We start from the raw sequence: 22,937 nt of genomic DNA, 5'->3' as shown, positions 1-22,937 counted from the left end.
CAGAGGCAATAATACTTATTTGGGGACAGAAAGGGAAGTGCTATTCTAACCCTTTTTGCCATTTTTAACCCACTCTGCTACTAGGATACATTTTGTTTAAACTTTGAGTCAGGGTCTTGCTAAATTGCTGAGGCTGGCCTTGAACTTGCAATCCTAATGCCTCAGGCTCCAGAGCAGACGTTATTACAGGCATGCACCACCAAGCCTGGCTCCTTATTTCTTTAATAAAAGCAGTCTGCAGTAATAATCTTTCCTTCCTTTTCTCAATGTTTCTTTCAGAAAGTCCTAAGCAAAATTCAGAGCCAAAGGTATCCACAGGACCAAGAAGAGAATCCCTGTGCTCCTCCCACTGACTGGCCTGCAGTTCTGGAGGAGGGGAAGGCTGGGTTCACTCACCTTGTCAATATCCTGCCATTCTTCACTTGATTCATCCAGAATTTCTAGCTCTTCTTCTTCATCCTCTTCCATAAGGCTGAGTCTGACAACAGTGAGAGAGAGGGGGTTTTCAAACTGTTCTTTAAGGGCCCCTGAGAATTTCTCAAAGGCACCCAAGAAGTGGGGCTCCCGGTTCTCATCCCTGCTTCGGTGGAAGCAGTTCTTTAAGTTCTGGGCTTTCACACTATGCTAGAAGGAAGTATTGTGGGGTTAAGGCAAGTCCAAAAAGAACTGGCAGAAAAACACTGGCCAAGATGAGAATCCCCTCAGAGTGGGTGACAGATGTGAAGCAAAGACAGAATTGGATGAGGAAAGCTCACCGAGTTAGCTGGTTGCCATGATCAAGGCCTGAAGGATTGTGCGGAGTCTGGAAATACTGTGTACCCAAGAACCTTGACCTTTGGGGGCCTGAGAGGGGCCGGCTGTCAAGAATGAAGCAGGATCAGTGACAGGATAAAAGTAAAGGGTAAAACAAGGAGGCTGGGTGGCTGGCATCAAAGGGGAGAAAAGCCTAAGAGTATAGGGGGATACATTTTAAAGTTAAAAAGAAAATAAAAGGACAAGCCTTAGAGAAGCACCCAAGGTGTCAAGTGGAGGGCATCCTGAGGGGGGACACACAGAAACTCTAAAAAGCAGCCAGCCTGATGCTCCCCTGGCTCACTCGTGGGTGAAGTCTGATGCTGAGCTGCCTTCTTCCATCTCTCCCAGCTCCTCCAGCAGAGGCCTGCTCTTCACAGTGGTGGAGGTGAGGATGGGTGTGTGCAAGAGGCTAGGCAGTTGCAGATTCTCTTCCTGGGATGAGGAGACATCCTCTCTGTGAGGCTGTTTCACTTTCTCAAGACCTGCCCAGGATTTAATAAGGGAAAGTTAGGAAGAGAATGGAAAACCTATTATGATTCATTCTGTTTCATCTCAAAAATGAACAGAGTCCCACTGTCCTTTGTGTAAAAGTATAAAGCTTGTAGGGTTGTATCTAGGCTTTGTCCAAGAAAAGCTTACTACACAGCTTAGAAAAACAAGATAGAAAGATATAAATGTACATTTCATAGATAAACAGTTACCTCATCAAGATGAATGTGGGAGAGGGTTGGGTCTGCCAAGATTGAGAGGCCCAAGTTAAGCAACAAAGATCATTTGAGATCCTTTTCGTTCCAGATTTCTGTGGTCAGAAAGAGCTTAAAATGGCAACAGAGTTTGGGATCAGAGGCCAGAGTGGATGTGTGAGGGCCAGGGAGGAATAGGAAAATGGGAGACACGATTTTCTGGGGCTGGGGATGTGGCTCAAGCTGTAGTGCACTCGCCTGGCATGCACGGGGCGCCGGGTTCGATCCTCAGCACCACATAAAAATAAAGATGTTGTGTCCACCGAAAACTGAAAAATAAATATTAAAAAATTCTCTCTCTCTCCCCCTCTTCTCTCTCTTAAAAAAAAAAAAGATTTTCTGAAAGCCTGAAGAAATGGGGGTGGCGACGAGCAGGCGGGAGGAGGATGGGGGGAAGATGGACAGACAGACACAGACACACACATGGAAATAGAGATATATAAATAGATATGACTACAATATCAGTGTAGTTTTGACAGAAAGGCTGAGTGGAGGACCCCTCCCATGAAGACTGAAGATGATGGACAGATCTTACCAGAGGTTTCCATTGCCTGAGAAAACTCAGGTGATGCTATTTTAAATTTCCAGTCAATGGACATTAATGTCAATGTCAATGGTAAAGTCCACCCGCCCCCACTTACTCTCCTCCACAGCAAACTTTGTACACTGAAACTTAACAACTCAATGTGAGCTGCCACTGGTTCACTTGAAGGGCTGTAGAAAATACAGCCACATCCATGAACCTGTACTCAAGAGAGGAAACTTTGGGCCTTCCTGCAGATCCTCCTAAGCTCCCCAACCTACTTATGGTATAAAGGTTTCTACTCTTCTCCATTTCACTCATTTCCTTAGTCCTTCAGGTTCATGCCTATAAATATCACCTAGTCTCTGCCGACTTCCAACTGACCCCAGCTGTTAGCCCTCCCTTGAACTCCAACTGTCTGCCACACATCTGCACTTGGATGCACCAAAGTCCTGACGTTTCCCCACAAACTGCTCCATTCACAGTGTTCTCTTGCTCAGAGAACATCAATTCCATCCTTTCCAGTCCTTGGAGTCATTCCCAACTCCCCTTTTTATTTTATATCCAACATCTAACTCGTCAGGGAATTCTATCAAATATTCCTTAGTAATACTTCCAGAACCCATCACTCCTTGCCGCCTCCCCCATCCCCTGATCTGGGCACTCTCCTCAAGTGGGGCAACTTTTCCAACAATCTTCTTTCTTCTTGCTTGCCCCTCTATCATCAGTTAAGGGTCCCTGGTAGACACAGACCATATGTTCTTACAGTGGTTTCCTGATGCACTCAAAGTAAATACCAAAGTCCTTAGTCTGCCATATACCCCTAGGCTCCTGTGACTTCTTTGGTTGAAAATCCTATATACTCTGCATTCTAGCCATAGTGATCTTCTCTGCTATTCCTTGAACACACTGGGAGCATTCCCTTTCATGGCCTTTGGACTGGCTGTTCCCTATTATTTTGATATACTTTAGGAACCCTCCTTCACTTCTGCTAAAAAAAAAAAAAAATGAATTGGGAGGCCATTAGATGGAGACAGTTTCAGTGCCTTGGATTTCCACATAGGCAAATCAGAACCCAATTTAGAGTAAATGTGCATAATTTAGGAGATCAAAACTTAAGCTTAACCAGTAAGAAACCACCCTCTAACCTTTAACTAGATTTTCCACTTTAACTAGTCCCATACTTTCCTTCCTCTTATTTCAGCAAACACCTTTGGGAACCCTTAGTCAGTGGAGTTCCTGATCTGCCTGTCTGGTGTTGCCCCCCTCATACACTGCTGAATGCTCAAACAACTAATGTTTGTTACAACATTAATTAACAAATTAATGTGCCCTAGCGCATCTTGTAGCACCTCTTCCAGGTTTTTGTTCAACATTCATGTTCTCTGGGAGGCCTTCTCCTTCCTGTGCCCCCTCTCAGGCATTCCCTCACCTTCCTGCTTTTTTGCCACAGCATTTTTATCACTATTTGTCTGTGTTTACTGCTGTATTCTCACCACACGGTGCTCAGAATCCACCGACTGAACAGCAGAACCAGTCTTTTCAATTTTATCTCACCTTTGCAGACCTTCTGCTTTACACAAACCTACTGAAACATCTATGCTTTGGCCAACATACATCCTTCTATGTTGTCTGTGTACGTGCTGTTCCGCTAGCCCCTCATGACCACATTTTTCCTCTGTCTTATATAATTCTTACTCATTTTTAAAGCTCCAGCTTAAATTCTACCCTCTTGATAAACCTTTTAGAGACCAACTAAACAAAAGGATACTTTCTTTCTCTGGATTCTATAGCATTCATTTGTACAAACCGTCAACTATTCATTGGTGAGTGTTCATAATTCAGATTTTTTCTGAAATGTATTTCCTCTTTCTGATTAGATGGAAGTTACGTTAAGGGCCTACTATACTCAACACAGTGTCTTGTATATAGTAGGCCCTTAATGTTTATTAGTTAATTGATAAAAGTAGAGTTTCCTAATGGTGTATAATATAATTTCTGGTGGTATACAGAAGACATTAAAAGTGGGGTGCAATGGTGGACACCTATAGTCCCAGCCACTTGGGATGTGAGGGGGCAGGCTGAGTAACACAACAAGATCCCACTGCAAAAAACTCCTACCCCGCCCCCCAAAGCAAAAAAATAATAAAAAGAAATCACACCCTATCTCACACAATATACAAAAATTAACTCAAAATGGAGTACAGGGGCTTAGGTTGTGGCTCAGTGATGAAGTGCTTGCCTAGCATGCATGAGGCACTGGGTTCGATTCTCAGCACCACATATAAATAAATAAAAAAGGTCCACTGACAATTAAAGAAACATTTTAAAAAAATGGAGGACAGGGGCAGAGGGCTTACCTAGCACGTGTGAGGCACTGGGTTCCATCCTTAGCACCACATAAAAATTAACAAATAAAATAAAGGCATTATGTCCATCTATAACTAAAAAATGATTTTTAAAAAATGGAGCACAGATTAAGAGCTAAAAGGAAAAACAAAAAGTAAATAGGAAAAAGGAAGAAAAAACAAAAATAAATATTTTGATTAGGCAATGATTCCTTATGATATGATACCAAATGCAAAAGCAAAATAGGTTAAGTGTATTTCATCAAAATTCTGAACTTAGGACACTATTAATAATGTGAAAAAAACACCCATGGAATTCAAGAAAATTACTGCATATCCTATACTTCAAAAGAAGATCTTACATCTGGAACATATAAAAACTCCTACAACCCAACAATCTTATACTTCAAAAGAAGATCTTATATCTGGAACATATAAAAACTCTTACAACCCAACAATAACAAAACAAACAACTCACTTGAAGAATGAGCAAAAGGGGTTGGAGATGTGGCTCAATGACAGAGGGCTGCCTTGTATGTACAAGACCCTGGGTTTGCTTCCTAGCACCTCAAAAAACAAAGAGCCTCCCAAAGGATCTAAACAGACATTTTTCCAAAGAAGATCAATTGTTAATAAGTGCATACAAGAAACTCAATATCAGTAGTCAGAGAAATGCAAATTTAAACTATGAGATACAACCTTACAGTCATTAGGAGATGAATGAAATTAAAAAAGACCAGTATCAGAGAAAAAGTGAAGAAATTGAAATCTCAAATATTGTTCATGGGACTGTAAAATGGCATAGGTACTTTGGAAAACAGTTCGGCAGTTCATCAAAAACTTAAATGCAAGTTACCATATAACCCAGCATTTCCACTCCCAGGTACATCTCAGGAGAACTAAGAAAATATGTCCACCCAAAAACCTGTACATGAATGTTTAACAGCATCACATGTAACAGTAAAAAAAAAAAAAAAAGATATTCAGATGTCAATCAACAGATAAATAAATAAAGTGAACCCATACAACGGACTCTTGTTCTGTCACAAAAAAAGAAGGTACTGATACATGAAAAAGCACAGATGAACCCTGAAAGCATGCTAAGTGAAAGAAGGCAGATACCTAAGGCTACATACAGTATGATTCCATTTAGATAAGGTGCCCAGAACAGGCAAATTCAGAGACAGGGAGAAGATTAGTGATATTGTGTAAGACTGGGAGGATGGGGAGAAGAGTGACTGCTATAGGTCACCGTTTTTTCTAGAATAATGAAAATGTCCTAAAATTAAATAGTGGTGATAGCTGCACAACTTGATGAACATACTAAAAACCATTGACGTGTACAATTTAAAAGGGTAAATTTTATGGTATGTGAATTATATTTCAATAAAGCTGTTAATATTTAAAAAGTCACATTTTAAAATGTATGCTAGAAAACACACTACTAGCAGGTCAAGCTGTGACCAGATGCTTGATAAAATATTTGACAAAAAAGGTTTGAAGGAGATCAAAGACCATTTCCTGATTATCCAAGCAGCAGCAACCAGAACTGCAGTGCTGGGCTGGGGTTCAGTGGCAGAGGGCTTGCCTCACACATGTGAGGCACTGGGTTTGATCCTCAGCACCACATGAAAATAAATAAAATAAAATAAAGATTAAAAAAAAAAAAAAGAACTGCAGTGCTGAGTACCCGATGCCCAGCCTTAGCACTGTACCTTCGATGCGCCTTTTCTTGGAGCGGGGATGACCCTGAGGGCTGGCCTCTGCTGCACTCTCTACAGGGCTGAGGGAGTGGCAGTAGGTAGTGACTGGACCCCACTGATGGCCAGGTGCCTGGGAGACACGCTGCAGACACTTTTCCAGGTAAGACAGTCTGAAGGAGGGGTGGAGCGGAAAGGCTGGGGTGGGCTGCTCTTGCCCAAGCCTTTCTGCATCCACATCTCTGCTCACCCACCCTCTAACTTACAGCAGCTGCTTATCCTGGTGGAAGAGGCGGGGGGAGAATTCTGAAAGGAGCTCCAGGAATGCCAGATTTGGGGGTTCACTCGAGGAACCAGGAGGAGGAAGTTCAGACAAGGAGAACTTGATGCCTTCCCTTGATTGGGCAGAACTGTTTTAGTAAGACAGGCCCTTCCCACTTCCCTCCCAGGGCTGAGATATCTCATCCAAGTGTGCCCTTCCCATCCCCACTCATCTCTGAGAACATGCCCACCAACAACCTTACTACTGCTTCTTCATGGCCTACCCTCCCCATCCAGGGCCACATTCTCAGCCTTCTCTGTACCCAGCCTCTAACCCAGCACTTCCTCACTTGTGCAACATGACTACCAGGTCTCGATTGTGCAGCTGCTGGGGTCCAAAGCTCAAGGCAAATCTCCGGGCCAGATCCCTCATCTCAATGAAAGCTGGCAACTCACTCAGGCCCTGAGGTCCCTGTTCCTGCAGCAGTTCTGTGTACAGCTGTGTCCAAGAGACATGGTGTGTTGGGAGAGGGAAAAACAGGGCAGCACTAGAAAAGCACAACATTCCTTTCTCCTCAGAAATTCCCAAGGGCTTGGGATGCCATCTCCTAATTTTACTCTTTCTGCCCCCAGGACACTGCCCTGATCCCTGACACTGTACAGCAGACAGAGCCTTAGCCCTTCTAACAAAGACATCTACAGTAACTGAAGAAGGCTGCAAGAGAACAGACTGAAAAAAATAATTAGGGATTCCCTATCACCTCATCTTTGCTGTTCTAGGTGCTGATAGTTGATTTCTATGGGTTGGAGATGGAAAGTTCCAGGTTAGTTAGAAGCACATTTTCTAAGGGTCTACTAGGTGTGAAGGAGCCTGTTGTATGAAGACTCAAAATAGGAAGGGGCCTTTTCTTAATGTCTTGCTTTCTCTGAAGGTAGACAAAGAGGTGGGGAACTACAGGAAGGCATGCCAGAGGTGGGAGGTCCTCTGGAGAGAAGCAACACCTGCTTCAGGCTCAGCAGTAGGATTCGGGAACAATGACTTCGATCAATCTGCCTTGCTCTAGTTAATGTTTCCTTGATGATGTCACCATAGTCATTGTAGAACTGCATGAGAAGAAATGGAGAACGTTATGTTTGACCACAGGAAAACACTCTGTTTTGCTGAATCTAAGCATAAAATAACTCAGATTAGACCTCATCTCTAACCAACAGGTGCAGAGCCCAAAAGAAATCAGAGTTTAGGTAAAAGAAAAAAAACACATCAGGGATAAACTGTTGGAGCCCAATTCTTGGTGAAGAGGAGGAGGAGGCCTGCCAGTGACCATTCTCGCTTAGCACTGAAGTCTCCACATGTATTCCCACTAAAAAGGAAGCCCCAGGGACAGGACTTTTGTCTTTTTTGTTCACTGCTGTGCCCTCAGTGCCTGGAATGGCAGGTACATAGGAGGTGCTCAGTAAACAGAAATTAATACAATGGTGGGTTGAGACATCTAGGTATGTAGTGAGCACTGATCCTTCCCCCATTCTTTTTTTTTTCCTTTTTATATTACCCCGTTCAGAGGAGTGGGTTGGAGAAAAAAGATTTCTAGATGGGAAGAAGCAGCTATTTCCCCTCTACTGAATGTCTTAATAGCTTTTTCTCCATAATTATTTACTACTGAGTCATTTTGGTTTCTTTTTTTAAAAAAATACTTATTTTTTAGTTGTACACAATACCTTTGTTTATTTATTTGTTTTTATGTGGCGCACGCTGTACTGCTGAGCCACAACCCCAGACTTCACTTTTTTTTCTTTATTCTAAACTCCTACTGCCATTCCCTTCTACTCTCCCTTTTTAAGCCTGATCCCATCAAATCCATCCCTCTTCATTTCTGAGATGTCATAGTGTCTCAAGTCATGGCTTTGTTCAACATGGTCCCCTGTTCTTTGTGGCTGTGGGGTCTCACTATACCTTATTGTAGTGTTTGAAAACATCTGAGGCTGCATCCAGCTCTAGAACCCCATAGAGCAACAGCTTGCAGAACCCGGCCAAGAGTCGGCGCCGCTGGTGCAGCTGCTCTATCTGTACATGATCATCCTGGGAATGTCCTGCCCATCAAAGGCAGAATGCAATCACACACTTACATCTCCCACCCTGAATCACTGAGCCAGGCCAAGCCCCAAACCCTCCTGAGCCCCAAGCACAGAGTCCCTGTACCACTGCCCAGGTCTCCAGGTTGGAGGAAGACATGGTCCATGAGGAAGCTTGCTAGCTCAGATTGGAGAGAAGCTTCTGGAAAAAAGATGAGGGGTCTCAGGAAATCCCGCCCCCCTAAAATCATCTGAGGGCTGAAGATGAGAAGCATATCACTTAATAAGACAAAAGCCTGTTGGTAAAAAAAAGAGGATGATTAAAAAACAGAATTGTTATAAGACTGGAATTACAAAGCCAGCTTAACTCCTCAGACCCCAACACTTGCCTCCTCCTCCCTCTGGAGGAAATGCTCACCTGCTCCTGGATTTCCGGATCCACATCTGAGAGGCAGCTCTGGCAGAGTTCACAGAAGGCCACCATTCTGCTCTTAAGATCCAGCACCTGCTTCTGCAGAGATAATGGCTTACAAGGAGTAAGACAACATGGCTCCTCCATCCTAGTCCCTGCTCAGACCCACACTCACCTGGGAAGCATCTGGCCCTGAAATGTGGGTTAGTGTCCAGAGAATGGAAAAATAGACAAGAGTCAAGGCTGGAAGGACCACCTGTAACCATGAAATGTCAGACAAATGAGCTTTTGCAGGAGAATGAAGAGCGATGGTGAAGGGGAGGCAGTCGAGGAGGGAGAGATGGGCAGGCTGATGGGCTCAGACCCAGCGTGGAGGAGAGAGAAAAGGAAACCCTTTTCTGGTGGAGATAAACTGATATTTAAAACAGACTCCAAAGGCAGCTATTCTACGCAAAAATATCACTCACGGTCTCCTAGAATCCCTCAGTCTTCTTGACTCCTAGAAAACTGGAGAGGATGACAGTTTCCAGGAACTGAAGCCTGGTCCACCTTTCAAAAGAGGATGGAGGGGGCAGCCCCACCAGATCTTCCTCTGTGTGCCCACTTTATACCCTGTGACTGGGTCTGCCTGGGAGAGGTGGCAACCCAGAATAATCCTTAAGAATGCCTCTCCTGCTTCCACATCTCCAGCCTGTCTACCTGCCTGGTGAGGAACCTCTCCAGTGTCTACGGCCTTCCGGAGGAGTCCATAGCATGGCTCGTAGAGCTCCCAGCGAGTCAGGTCATGAGCACTTTGTGAAGAGAGATGGAAACATTATGCTGGAGCAGAATCAAAGGAATCAATTCCACAGACACAGAAATGTGAGGGAGCAGGAGGGAAGCTACTCACTTGTAGAAGGCAGAGAGCCGCTTCAGAGTGGCCGCTAGACTGTACACCTCATCCTCATCCAAGAATGATGACTGAGGAAGAGAGAAGGTCCACAGCAGGATTTTCCCAAGAACTCATCCATCCATGCTCCCGGTCTTGGGGCCCTCTCACCCTCATTTGGTGTGTCCCACCATTCAGCCTCAGCTCCTACCTGCAGCAGCTCATCAAGCTCTTGCTGGAAACGGTCAGTCAGCAGATCCACTAGTTGGCTGCGGGCAAAGTCCACCCGGCTGAAGAAAGTGAACTCAGGCTTACAGAGCAGATACAGGGCATGTGCTCCAGCCTCAAGCACTGCTGGCTCTGCGTGCTTCACCACCACCTCCTGGAGTTGCTGCAAAAGCAGCTCCAGATGCTGAAAGGGAGAAACGTGGGAGAAGACGGTGTGGAGGAGATGGGTGGGAAGGTGAGAAATAGGGCTGAAAGCAATGAACTTCAAGGAAAAGATGCCAGAGAAAGGAAGGACTTATTGGATTTTTCTGGAACCCAGGTTCCTGTAAAGATGTTGACAGTAGATCCCTCCAGCCCTAGCAGGTGGGCAGTGAGGTGTAGGAAACAGATCTTCCCACCTCCTCACCTTCTCCAAGCGCCGAGTGCAGTAGATGCTGAGGTCAAAGTAGTTGAGAAGCTGGAGCAGGGGAGCGACTTTCTCTGCATCGGCTGAGAACTGTGGTGATAAAGAGGGTGCATGTGGGCTGCCAACTCTTCTCCCATCCCTCCTCTAGGCTGTTTCCTTTTACCCACTTGTGCCTGGTGCGGAATGGGGGCTGCTCTACCTTGGCCAGGAGCTGGGGCAACAGGGGAATGAGGTGTTCAGTCAGTTTCACCTTGTCATCAGCTTGGAGTTTGCGTTCTTTAGCAGTTAGGCCCTGGAATGAGAGTCATTCTGGGGTGAAAGACGTGGAAAAATGCCAGGTGCAGTGGGTATGTCCGTGCATCCCTCCTCCCCATGATCTTTTCTGCCCAGGAAGGAGAAAAGAATTCAGCAGCTCCCTTCAGATTTCTTTTTGCTGGAAAAAAAAAATCCTTTGGGGGCGGATGGAGTGCCCTAAACGAGGACTTAAGAATACTGAGAGAGAATACATATCTGACTTCAATACTGCTGACCAACCCAACTTGGCCCATGCCATACCTTCCTCCCAATGACCCGCCCCACAGGCGGGTGACCCTCCGCAGCTTGCCGGGCACTGGACACAAGGATTTCTATCAGTGTGTTTTCCTGCACATTGCCCAGGTCTGGGTTGGTGGGAGGATCAAAAACAGAATTGACATGTGAGCCAATCACCATCTAAAATTCCACTCCCACCCCATGCCCACTGCTGCTTTTTATAAAGCAGGCAAGCAGTCTCTTCTGGTTTCACTTGAGATGCAAGGTTCCTGTCCCCGGCTACCAGGCAGCACGTACTCTGGTCCTTCTGCAGCAGCAGGCTTGTCATACTCTCCCAATCCTTCAGCTGAGTTCCTGCACAGTCCCAGAGGCTGTCTACTAAGTAAGCAGCATGGTCATGGAGCTGTGAAGAGGGCACAGGGTGTTACCAATGTGATGGAAAACTGCGCCAGGAAGCATTTGTTGATAAACATCACCCTCCTTCCCACAGTGGCCACCCTGTCCTCTACTCAGGTTTCTGCACAACACTCTGACTCTCCCTTCATGTGTCACCTCACTCTCCACGAAGAAGGACAGCAAAAGATGGAAGAAAGTTCTCTGAGCACTTGGACTTCGGCGTCGCTCTCTTCCAACACCTGCTTTTGTCCCACACTCAGGATAGAAGAGTCTGGAGGGGAGGGCACAAGGAAAGGGGACAGCACAGGAGGAGGTGAGGCACATGGCAATCACCATGGAGAAAGAAACAGCCCAAGGAAAGGATGCATGGAAAAGAGGAGCAGAGCTAAGGGAAGCCCAAGGGATTAAGAGGAAAAGGGGTGTCAAGAGAGACCTGTATAGGTATGGAGAGTCCTTAGGCAGCCGATGAGAAAAATGACAGAGGATGGTGTGAAAGAAATGCACAAGGAGACCCACTCACTTCCAGTATAGAAATTCCCCTGCGGCAGAGGCCAGGGCACGATTGGAGGCATATACAACTGGGTAGATGCTCTCACAGTCTGCACTGGTCAGCACTCCTTCCATGTTCCTGTCAAGAGAAAAGTGTGGGCTGGGAATGTGGCTCAAGTGGTAGCGTGCTCGCCTGGCATGTGTGCAGCCCGGGTTCGATTCTCAGCACCACATACAAAACAAAGATGTTATGTCCGCCGAAAACTAAAAAATAAATATTAAAATTCTCTCTCTCTAAAAAAAAAAAAAGAGAGAAAAGTGCATTTGGGTGTTGTCCTTTGGCAATTCTAGGGCTAAAACCAGCAAAAACAATAAGAATACGACTCTCAGAATACTTTTTATTTTTTTGGTCCGGGGATTGAACCCAGAGGTGCTTTACCACTGAGCCACAGCCCCAGCCCTTTTTATTTATTGACAGGGTCTCTCTAGTTGCGTAGGTCCTTGCTAAGTTGCTGAGGCTGGCTTTGAACTTGTAATCCTCCTACCTTGGTTTCCCAAACCACTGGGATTATAGGCATGCACTACCATGCCTGGCTCAAAGAACTTTTAAATGAAAAGTGGAAAATAGAGGAATATGGAAAATTAGAGAAGACAGGTAGTTTCCCCTCTCAAGGTATCCCAACTCAGGAATGACTTATTTTCAACATGCACCTAAGAGTTAACCTGTGACAGGTGGGGCAAGGACTCTGGAGGGGCCTGCCTGATGCTACAAAGGTGTCTGTGACATGCTGCCTCACACATTCCCACGACTCACTTCAGGATAAGGGTTAGCAACCTGACAGCCTCCACCGCCACATCATACTCTCTGTCCATGACCATGGAAACCATCCGGTCCTGTCAGAAAAAAGAACACTGCTCAGTATCTCACTGTACCCAATCCAAACATCACATCTCCTAGAATTTGAGAGATTCCTAAAGAAAGGGTGATGAAGCAGATGCTGGAATAGGTAATAAAATATCAAAGTAAATGATACAGAAAGACATGAGGTGGGAAAGCAGGATACACTGCAAAGAGTCCAGCACAGAAGCAGTATTTCCATCTTACCTTGAAGCGGCTAGTGAAGAGCTCCAGGCGCGATGTCAGCTCTTGGTTGCTGTACAGCCCTTTCAGAGCCTTCAGGCACTTTAGACGGACTTCCCGGTGCTGTTGAGGAGAGACAAACAAGAAAGAAAACACGACTGATCACTCACCCCTACTGAACCTCCACATGAGGACTTGCAGAGTCCTCATTCTGGACCTGGGTGCCCTCACGATGAGGATTCTGAGATGAAAGAGAAAATGAACAGCTGTCTTCTTAAAATACAGAAGGATCTCAGAATTGAGCAATTGTGATGAAAAGGATCCTACAGCTACCACTCTCACATGTGAGTTACTAATCTATCAGTAATTTTCTTGCTTTTTCTTAGTGAGTCTTTCTCCCTGCTACACCTTAGGGTTGAAGGCACGGTGTCTCCTGGATGTGTCTTTTTCTCTTCAACCTTATCCTATGCTTCCTAGTACTGAGAAGTTTCAAGGTTCAGTGCCTTGATGGGCTGATCAATGCTCACCAGGTGAAATGTCTAAGTGGCAGGACCAAGAAAAGCTGAAGTGTCCTGGGCAGGGAAGATGATGAGGGGAACAGGAAAATGGAGACTGATGTGACTCCTACCTTGTCATGCAGAGTCCAGCCAATGTATTTTAAATAGCTGTCAGTGAGGAAAGAGGTACTGTAGCTTTGCATCCAACACCCAATCTCCTCCATGCAGATAGCCCGGATCTCAGGAAGGATGTCCCTAGATGGAGATATAAACTGACTTCTGTAGTCTTCTCCCAAACTCACTTTCAATCCTATCAGAAAACCCTCTCTCACACAAACTATTTTTTTTGTCTGTTTTATTTTCCTTAACACTAACTGTACATATTAATGGAATTCAATGGGCTATTTCCATATATGCATACAGTGTGACTAAAGAATTTGTTTTCTTGATGAATGCTAGGTGCCATGGTTTTTCCAATTTCCTTCCCAACGTAAACACAATAAATATAAAAGTAAATTCCTTTCTGTAACTAACCTGTGAGATAACTGACCAGCATGTACCATCTTGCTCACCACATCCCCTTTTAAAACTGATTTTGAAATTTCGTTTAATTATTGGCTAACCTGTGTATATTTTAATTCTACTTCAAGAAAAGATTAAATCAGGAGCTGGGTTTGTGGCTCAGCAGTAGAGTGCTTGCCTCAAACGTGTGAGGCCCTGGGTTCGATCCTCAGCACCACATAAACATAAATAAATAAAATAAAGATGTTGTGTTCAACTACAACTAAAAAATTAAAAAATAAAAAGATTAAATCAGGTGAAAGGTTCTAGAAAAGCAGAAGCTGAAATCTAGATAAAATGAGAAACTTTTAAGTACTACAAATACTTTAATATTAATTTTTGGAGTACTACAAATGTTTAATTTAATTCTACCAGTCTTTAAACAGTATAAAACTCCCCTGCACTCAGTACAAACAATAGGGTAAATTAGGAAAAAAAAAGTTGCCCCTGGTTCTCTGCTCTTGTCCTTCCAAGTCTCCAACCTCAAAAAGATAACAGGCAGGGACAGAGCCAGACCTTGGGCAACATTGGACCAGAATACTCAATAATGCCTTATCCTTTTATTTTCTCTCCCAGAAGAGCTTACAAAATCCTTTGTATGTGGGATAAACGGAATCTTACTAATTTAAAACATGCATTGTAAAGAGTTTTTATTCCAGCTGCCTTATTTCTGGGGCTAACTAAATATTTTGGGAATCTTACAGACTCCACAACCAAGGAACAGCTGCTTCAGTGAGAGGAGCCCATTAGCTCACCTGTACCGATGAACAAAGACACCCCTGAAGATGGCATTCATCATCCCCTCAATCTCTTCTTGATGCTCTTGGAGCTGGAGGATAAGGAGGAACAGATAAATCTTTCTTGTACCCCAAAAGCCTAAGGCTGCAAAAGTATAACTTCTACCTACTTCCTATTTATCACAGGACACAGTGTGAACCCCTGGTATCCTAAGTCTCCTTTTAGATCTTTTAATTCTAGAGGAAGCAATAAAATCAACTAATGCCTCAGAGGTTTCTCTGTGTCTGATAAAACACTATATATAGATAGAGCACTATATATGATTATTTTTGCTATTCAGAAGCTCTAAGTGGTAGTTATGAATGTTTTGATTAATAGTAATTCAGAAAATGCATCTTTACTAGGTGTGGTTTGATAAATGAAAAAGAACTAGCAAAAAACAGATTAGATATGTGGTTTTCAACTGGGCAAATATGTCTCCCCCAGAGGACATTTAGCAGTGTTTTAAGATTATTTCACTTGTTACAACTGGGGTGGGATAGAAGATAGAGATACTGCTAAACATCCTGCAATGCCAGGACAGCCCCTCACCCCAATGTCAACTGAATTAGGATTAGGTAAATGATAGATATCAAAAGCAGAATTATAAGCAGAAAGGGAACTTTGAGACATCTGACCTCCACCTCTTCAATAAATCAACATATAGGGGAAAATGGGGGAAGACTGACGTTAAATTAAATTCTAAAAGGTCTAAGAAACACCAGTCACCAAATACAATGCAAATTTCTCACTTAAGACCCTGGCTTGAATTAACCAGATGTAAAAAGAATTTAGGGGGGATAAGGGTAGGAAATTTAAGTATGAATTGGAATTTAAAATATTAGGGAATCATTAATTTTTGGATATGAAAATGGTGTTGGATTATGTGATAAAACATTACTTTTTATTTTTAGTTTTTAGTTGTAGTCGGACACAATACCTTTATTCATTCATTCATTCATTCATTCATTCATTCATTCATTCATTCATTCATTCATATGTGGTGCTGAGGATATAACCCAGCACCTTGCACATTCCAGGCAAGTGCTCTACTGCTGAGCTACAACCCCAGCCCAATAATACATTACTTTTTAGAGAATATACTTAAGTCTTTAGGGTTGAGGAATCAATGTCTATAATTTACTGTATGAGAAAAAACAACAACCCACAAACAAATGAATAAAATACTGTGAAATATTGTTAAACTAGATAATGCATATATGGTATCCAGTATGCCAGTGTCTCTTTATCTTTCTGAATGTCTGAAAATTTTCACATTTCAAGGAAAAGGAAGTTCTTGAAAGAAAGAAGATAAATGAGTACCAGATTCTACAGAAGTCTAGATAAGAGATATTGAAGAAAGGCACTGGTGATACAATTCAGTAAACCAGAGGTTTGGAGAGAAAATTTTCAAAGACATGGGGATAGGAACCAAGTAGCAAAAAGGATGCAGTCAAGTGGACATGAAGAAAATAAGGAAATACAACCCTAAAAAAGGAGGAAAGAAATAAATCACAGAGAAGCAGAGTTCTTCAAAAGACAGATTCAAGAGCCTATATATATTTATAAATGAGAAAACAATATGGGGGGAAAATTAAAGACAAAAAGGAGGAATAATAACTGATGAAGCAGTTATTAAGGGAATAGAAAGTTTCGCAGAAGTCATCTTTTATGAGGGCTGGAGAAAGCCAACCGGTACAGTTAGACATGATGTGTCTGGCTAACCTCAAAGTTGAGGAGTCTTAGATACTAATGGAGAGTAGAGAGGAAACAATCAGTATTCACTTCATCACAGAAAAAAAGAGATGTTTGAAGTTTAATCAGTGTAGAAGATATTACTAGGGCTTATGTTCTCCAGTGATCTTCTTAAGTTTAAAGGGAAATAAAGCTAGTCAATTTACTCTCATCTCACTTAAAGTCACAAAAAAGTAGAATTATTCCTTTTTACATATATTTTTTTAGTTGTCCATGGACCTTTATTATTTTCCTTTATTTATTTACATACAGTGCTGAGAATTGAACAGTGCCTCACATATGCTAGGCAAGTGCTCTACCACTGAGCTACAATCCCAGCCCAGAATGATCCGCTTTTTAAAGAAAAGAAAACTGAAAACTGAGAGGTTACATTAAGGCCATGAAGCTAGTACCTAACTGGAACAGAAGGAATGCTATATTTCCATTTCTTGAATACTTGGCTTCCCTTGTCCTTATACAGGTACTACTATGGTGACCTCTACATTTAATGTAAAAGTCACAACTTAACTCCTTGCAGATAGAGCACTTAAACATTTACAATGCTGAAAACAAATGGAAACTGAACAAAAATGGAAATATAGAGAACTCTAAATTCACTAGGCATGTTTTTTGAGCCCACACTCAGAAACAAGAACAGCACACAATGATCTCTGATGGGACGAGCGTGGTATAGCTGTTGCCAGACTCTGTTATTCCCTATCTGAAAGGCTGCTTAGGGTTTGTGCTGAACAGCCTTTCAGAAGTGCCATGGTCTGATAAAGTAGTCTGCAACAGCAGTGGATGGAAGCTGGGAGAGAGGAAAGGAAGAAGCAGGGTCATTCCTCACCTCTTTGCGTTTCTCCAGCAGGCTCTCTAGCCGCTCAGGGGCTCTCTGCCCTGGTCCCTTGTTTCGTTCAGCCTCATACTGTCGCTGGTTGTTGTCTCTGTGTAGACTCAACTGGAGGGCAACTCTTACCAGGGAGGTCATGAGCTTCATGGCTTGAGTCAGGAAAAACAACAAAGAAATCATCACTTAAGTCAAAGGAGGGAATATAAATTTAAAAGAGAAGGAAAAGGGGCTGGGGCGGTAGCTCAGTGGCAGAGTGCTTGCCTAACACTAGGTTCAATCCTTAGTGCCACATAAAAATAAATAAAAGAAAGGTATACTATCCATCTACAACTAAAAAAATTTTTTTAAAATAAAGAGAAGAAAAAACGGTCAGAGAAAATGAGAAGCAGAGTGACCCCGAAGTTCTAAAACATCCTATCCTACCCTAGAGTGGACTTTCACTACCTCTTTTGGACTTTAACCCTCAGCATATTGTGAGCTTTAGAGAAAGATATTAAGGTTGGAAACTATTACTGTGATCTATCCCTTTTCACGTATCCACTTGTGAAAATCTGGATGGAGATTTGGCATAAAAGCTGCAAAGGAATTGAAGTATAGCTAAGATACAAGCAGCGTGTGGTGGCACACTCCTGCAATGCCAGCAACTCAGGAGGATGAGGCCAGAGGACTGCACTTGAGATGAACCTATGAAACTCAGAGAGACCCTGTCTCAAAACAAAAAAATGAAATAAAAAGGGCTGAGGATACAGCTCAGTGTTAGAACGCCCCTGGGTTCAATCCCAATACTACAAAATAAACAAACAAAAAACTAAAATGCAGGTGGGAAAGATGATTTAGAACCACAGAAGAGAGGAACAGTCCTACCAAACCCCAGAATACACAAGAGTAAGAAGTGCTCACCAGCCAGGGTGCTAGTGTGGCGGAAGGCACGAACTTGGGAGTCTGAGAGGCCCGTGAGCAGGGAGATGAGGTTGTCCATGGGAAAGCCATCATAGAGGAGGCTGTACTGGCACTGATAGACCAATGTTCTTACAAATTCACAGAAGCTTCCTTGGAACTTCTTCCAGGATGGACCTTGAGCTGCCAGGGGATAGTCCCCTGAGTCCTAGATAAGGGTTATGAAAAGAATGGAAAATTTGTTTTTTTTTTTTTAGGAGGGGGGTAATGAAGCCAATAGCATAACAGTCTAATCTCCAATATACTTAATTTCCTGATATCCTTCCCAGTTCCAGAGGCTTATCAAATAATATGAGTCTCAAGAAGTTGAGCTTTCCTTCTAAAAGCTACCCTACTTCCCAGAATCAGAGAAGGGGGTAAAAGGCCTTGTGTTTTGAAATAATAGGAGAAAGAGGATCCTGGTTGTCTTCCTCCACCTCATTAAACTGCTCTGTTAGGTGCCGGATGATCTCTGAATTGGACATCTTCTTGAACATCTCAGGGGTCACAGTGCCTGAAGAATGGAAAAGATGAGGTACTTAAGAGGAAAATAACAGGACACTGTGATCATTTACAGATGACATCTGAAGATAAGCTAGGGAACATACTGAAATATGCTCAATCAGGTAAGGAATTAGAAGAATTAAAACTTATACCATTCAATCGTGTATCCATTATGAGGAAACCTCTCTAGAAAACCCAAAGGAATCAAGTGGAAAACTATGGTTTAAAAAAAGACTCCAGATGAATTAAAAAAAAAACAACAACAAAGAAACAAACTAGGCCAGATGATAGATTCTAACAATACAATCAGATCAATACCATCTGCCCTAATATAACTAAGCCATGGCATGTGGAGACCTGGCTTACTTAGAATGACTAAGAAGTAAGAAAATCAGAAAAAAAGAAGTAGTTAAAAAAAAAGGAAGAAAGAAGAAGTAAGAAAAGAAAGAAGTAGAAAATAATAGAGAAGAAGTAAGAAAATAAGAGGTTATCTTATCTACAAAGACTAAAAGGCATTTTTTTGACAGAGAAAGAGAGAAGAGAGAGAATTATTTTAATATTTATTTTTCAATTTTCAGTGGACACATCTTTATTTTATTTTTATGTGGTGCTGAGGATCAAACCCAGTGCCCCGCACATGCCAGGCAAGTGTGTTTCGGCTTGAGCCACATCCCCAGCCCGACTAAAAGGCATTTGATAGTCTACTTTTCAATTTGTGAACATCATTATTATCATATAAAGATGATTATTTTCCCCCAAAAGGTCTTGCCTCAAAACCAACACAGTTTGGGCTGAGGATGTGGCTCAAGCGGTAGCGCGCTCGCCTGGCATGCGTGCAGCCTGGGTTCGATCCTCAGCACCACATACAAACAAAGATGTTGCGTCCACCAAAAACTAAAAATAAATATTAAAAAAAATTCTCTGTCTCTCTCCTCTTTCTATCTTTTTTTTTTAAAGAGAGTGAGAGAGGAGAGAAAGAGAGAGAGAGAGAGAGAATTTTTAACATTTATTTTTCAGTTCTCGGCGGACACAACATCTTTGTTGGTATGTGGTGCTGAGGATCGAACCCGGGGCTGCACGCATGCCAGGCGAGCGCGCTACCGCTTGAGCCACATCCCCAGCCCCCTCTTTCTCTCTATCTTAAAAAAAAAAGAAAAGAAAACCCAACACAGTTCACTACTGAATCATTTTCCTTATATACTTATCAAAAATATAGTTAAATAAGTGAAACTCTCCATATGTTTTGCTTCTTCCTTTATTTAGGAAATGTCTAATCCTACTTGATTAAATGAAGAGTTTCAGAACATAGGAGCAGAAGGGTGGGAACAGAAAGAGAAAGGGGTAGGAGTTTTCTCACCTTTACATCCACAGGATCGGATGAAAAAGTTAATAAGCTCCAGGAATCCTGCCTCCTCATCTTGCTTATAGCTCTCCAGCCACTCATCCACCAAAGTCTGGGGGGGGGGAAAGTGGATGATTTCTATTTCTAGCAATATAACAGAACAGAAATCCTATTTGGTCGTTCCAACTAAAACATCTAAATTTCTGATTAAAAATAACACAAACATCTTTTTAAATGTATTGCTGAACTAAAACCAAAGATAGAATTCCATATAGGCTCCAAATGAGGTGAAGGTAAACAATCCAAGGAGGCAAGTAAGTTGACTTTTGCCCTGAGGGGTTCAATAAACCCTAGGGATCCTGGCTTTATGTTCAGATGGCTGTTTGGAGTGCACAGCACAGGGGACAGAGTCTAATGTCTTTCAAAGAGTGGTATGAGAGAAAGTATCTACATAAAGCTATGTCCTGCAGTCACAGCCTCACAAAAGCAAGAATGAAAATAAATCTATAGTTCAGACAGGGACACCAAGAAAACTAGCTTGTTATGACCTTAGTGTGGTGTGGAGATAAAAAAATGAACTGTCATTTGACAATTCATATCTGGATTTGATGTCCAGATGTACTCGACCTATATGATCAGAATAATCTTAATCAGAAAACTTAATTGAAAGTGATAATGGAGTGCCTCCAGGCAACTACCAGAAGCAAATGCAGGTTCTTCTCTTAAAAACCCACCTTTGACCCGTGCCCCAAAGAATTATAACACATAGAGCTCCAGGAAAAATGAGTGGATCATTTTCACAAAACCTAGTAAAACATATTTAAAAAAAACCCAGGACACTGAAAAAAAGAATTAGAAAAAAACAGACATCAGATTATATTCACAAAGACTTTAGACACCAAAGTTATCACAGATTATGATTACTATGATTTAAAAATAAAAGAGAACCCTGAAAGCAGAAGGAAAGACAGAATTTGAAAATGGTCCAAACAAACTTGGTATAAGTGAAAAATATTTAACACTTAACAGACATTCCTATAATCCCAGATACTTAGGGGGCTGAGGCAAGAGGATTGCAAGTTCAAGACCAGTCTCATCAAGTTAGTGAGATCCTGTCTAAAATATAAAATAAAAAGGGCTGGGGATGTAGCTCAGTGGTAGAGTGCTTGCCTAGCATACACTGACACATTGAGGCCCTGGATTCCGACTCTAATAATGAAAAAAAAAAAATCTTCAACGGATGGATTAAAAGTGGATTGGTGGGGGTGGATGGACAAGGGTTGTGGCTCAGCAGTAGAGCGCTTGCCTAGTTTGTTCAAGGCCCTGGGTTCAATCCCTAGCACACAAAATAAATAAATAAAGGTACTGTGTCCAACTATAACTACAATATATAAATATATTTATTAGAAAAAAGTGGATTTGTCAGGCTGGGGATGTAGCTCAGTTGATAGAGTACATGCCTTGCATGCACAAGGCCCTGGGTTCAATCCCCAGCACCAAAAAAAAAAAAAAAAAAAAAGTGGATTGGTCACAGCAGAATAAGAGATGTGTGAACTGAAAGTTGAATTAAATAAAACACCCAAAATAGCAAACCAGATGCAAGAGACTGAGAAATTCTAACGATGAATTCCAGAAATTAAGTGAGAATGAATTCCAGAAAATAAGTGAGAAAGTGAGGAAGAGGCAATATTTGAAAAGCCCAACATTGTTGTGAATATACCATTGCATATAAGTTGGAAGAAGCAATTAGTTTTAAAATGTATACAGTCCTGGTAAAAGACATCAAAATAAAGCCAGTAAAATGAAAACAAAAATGGAAAAGATACAGTGGAGGTCAAGAAACTGGTAGAAATTAATTTAAATATGTCAACAAAAACAATAAATGTTAATGGACTAAATTCTTTAAAGATCAGCAAAATGAACAAAGAAAAAATCAAATGGATGATGTATGTAAAAGACAGATCCCAAATACACATAGGAAAATTAAAAGGATAGAAAAATATACTAGGAAAAAAAAAAGAAAAAAGAAAAATATACTAGGCAAATTCTAACCAAAGTTAAAGGAGTATTAAGATATATTAATATCAGACCAAACATATTTTCAAAGAGTGCCAGTATATAACAACGAAAGGTTTGATTTATTAGGAAGCTATAACAATTCTAACCCTATATCCAAATAAAAAGTGTCAAAATATTTAAAGCAAACAGGGATGAATGCAAAAGGGATAACTGAAGAAGTTAACTTAATGGATTTTAAAGCATCTCTCTCTGTAACTGATTTACCACAGAGACCCAAAAAATTCAGAACAGAACAAAACCCAAAAGGCAACAGTAGAAATATCAAAACAGTATCACATTTAACACATTTTATACAATCTCACTCAAGAGAACAGTACTTAATAACTGAAGAATACTCATCCTTTTCAAGTACCAACAGTTTTGGGAGCTGACAATGCTAGGTCACAAAGCTAAGTCTCCATAAATTTCAAAGACTGCATTTTCTGATAACAACGCAATAAAGTTAGAAATCAAGTAACAAAACCTAACCAGTAAAACTCCATGTTTGAAAATTTAAAATACTGTTCTAGAAATGATAAAAATCTATATTATACATTGATACGAAATTTTTAAAAAATGTGAACTGAAACATGTCAAAGACTAAAAAATGATTCAGTTATATAAATTAAAGAACACATTCATTAGTGGTAATACTATAATTAAAGATAGGAGATTAATACAAAATTTAGTATAGGGGTTGTCTCTGGGTGGTAAGGGAACTGAAGAGTAGGATGCAGAGACGATATGCCATGGGCTTCTACAGATCTATTAATGTTTCATTTTTTTGAGCTGGGGCTAGAGATAAGGGTGATCATTTTTTTAAATCT

The 22,937-nt window shown here is 41.8% G+C and overlaps 1 protein-coding gene across 6 annotated transcripts in view; it reads right to left on the bottom strand.

Annotated features, from left to right (window-relative positions):
* Window positions 1-22,937, bottom strand: part of Stag3 (STAG3 cohesin complex component) — a 28,939-nt gene that overhangs the window by 2,496 nt on the left and 3,506 nt on the right. For 4 of the 6 annotated variants that reach the window (XM_078023788.1, XM_078023789.1, XM_078023790.1 and 1 more), the window contains 28 exons: window positions 20,068-20,164; window positions 18,644-18,720; window positions 18,171-18,375; window positions 17,268-17,419; window positions 14,665-14,738; window positions 13,480-13,603; window positions 12,876-12,974; window positions 12,585-12,664; window positions 11,802-11,909; window positions 11,438-11,552; window positions 11,183-11,288; window positions 10,910-11,013; window positions 10,554-10,646; window positions 10,355-10,444; window positions 9,932-10,132; window positions 9,742-9,812; window positions 9,556-9,643; window positions 9,028-9,108; window positions 8,859-8,951; window positions 8,568-8,736; window positions 8,322-8,458; window positions 7,373-7,474; window positions 6,721-6,869; window positions 6,376-6,504; window positions 6,125-6,282; window positions 1,097-1,277; window positions 756-857; window positions 397-478 (listed from right to left, as the gene is read on the bottom strand). In XM_078023788.1, the coding sequence (XP_077879914.1) occupies window positions 397-478; window positions 756-857; window positions 1,097-1,277; window positions 6,125-6,282; window positions 6,376-6,504; window positions 6,721-6,869; window positions 7,373-7,474; window positions 8,322-8,458; window positions 8,568-8,736; window positions 8,859-8,951; window positions 9,028-9,108; window positions 9,556-9,643; window positions 9,742-9,812; window positions 9,932-10,132; window positions 10,355-10,444; window positions 10,554-10,646; window positions 10,910-11,013; window positions 11,183-11,288; window positions 11,438-11,552; window positions 11,802-11,909; window positions 12,585-12,664; window positions 12,876-12,974; window positions 13,480-13,603; window positions 14,665-14,738; window positions 17,268-17,419; window positions 18,171-18,375; window positions 18,644-18,720; window positions 20,068-20,164 (3,267 nt within the window). The remainder of the gene's footprint in view (window positions 1-396; window positions 479-755; window positions 858-1,096; window positions 1,278-6,124; window positions 6,283-6,375; window positions 6,505-6,720; window positions 6,870-7,372; window positions 7,475-8,321; window positions 8,459-8,567; window positions 8,737-8,858; window positions 8,952-9,027; window positions 9,109-9,555; window positions 9,644-9,741; window positions 9,813-9,931; window positions 10,133-10,354; window positions 10,445-10,553; window positions 10,647-10,909; window positions 11,014-11,182; window positions 11,289-11,437; window positions 11,553-11,801; window positions 11,910-12,584; window positions 12,665-12,875; window positions 12,975-13,479; window positions 13,604-14,664; window positions 14,739-17,267; window positions 17,420-18,170; window positions 18,376-18,643; window positions 18,721-20,067; window positions 20,165-22,937) is intronic. The other 2 variants (XM_078023791.1, XM_078023792.1) reach the window with 2 other exon arrangements.

This window comes from Ictidomys tridecemlineatus, chromosome 10 (genome assembly GCF_052094955.1).
Source record: "Ictidomys tridecemlineatus isolate mIctTri1 chromosome 10, mIctTri1.hap1, whole genome shotgun sequence".
Lineage (NCBI taxonomy): Eukaryota > Metazoa > Chordata > Mammalia > Rodentia > Sciuridae > Ictidomys > Ictidomys tridecemlineatus.
The sequence above is the reverse complement of the archived record's forward strand: the minus strand, read 5'-3'. Positions and strand labels throughout refer to the sequence as shown.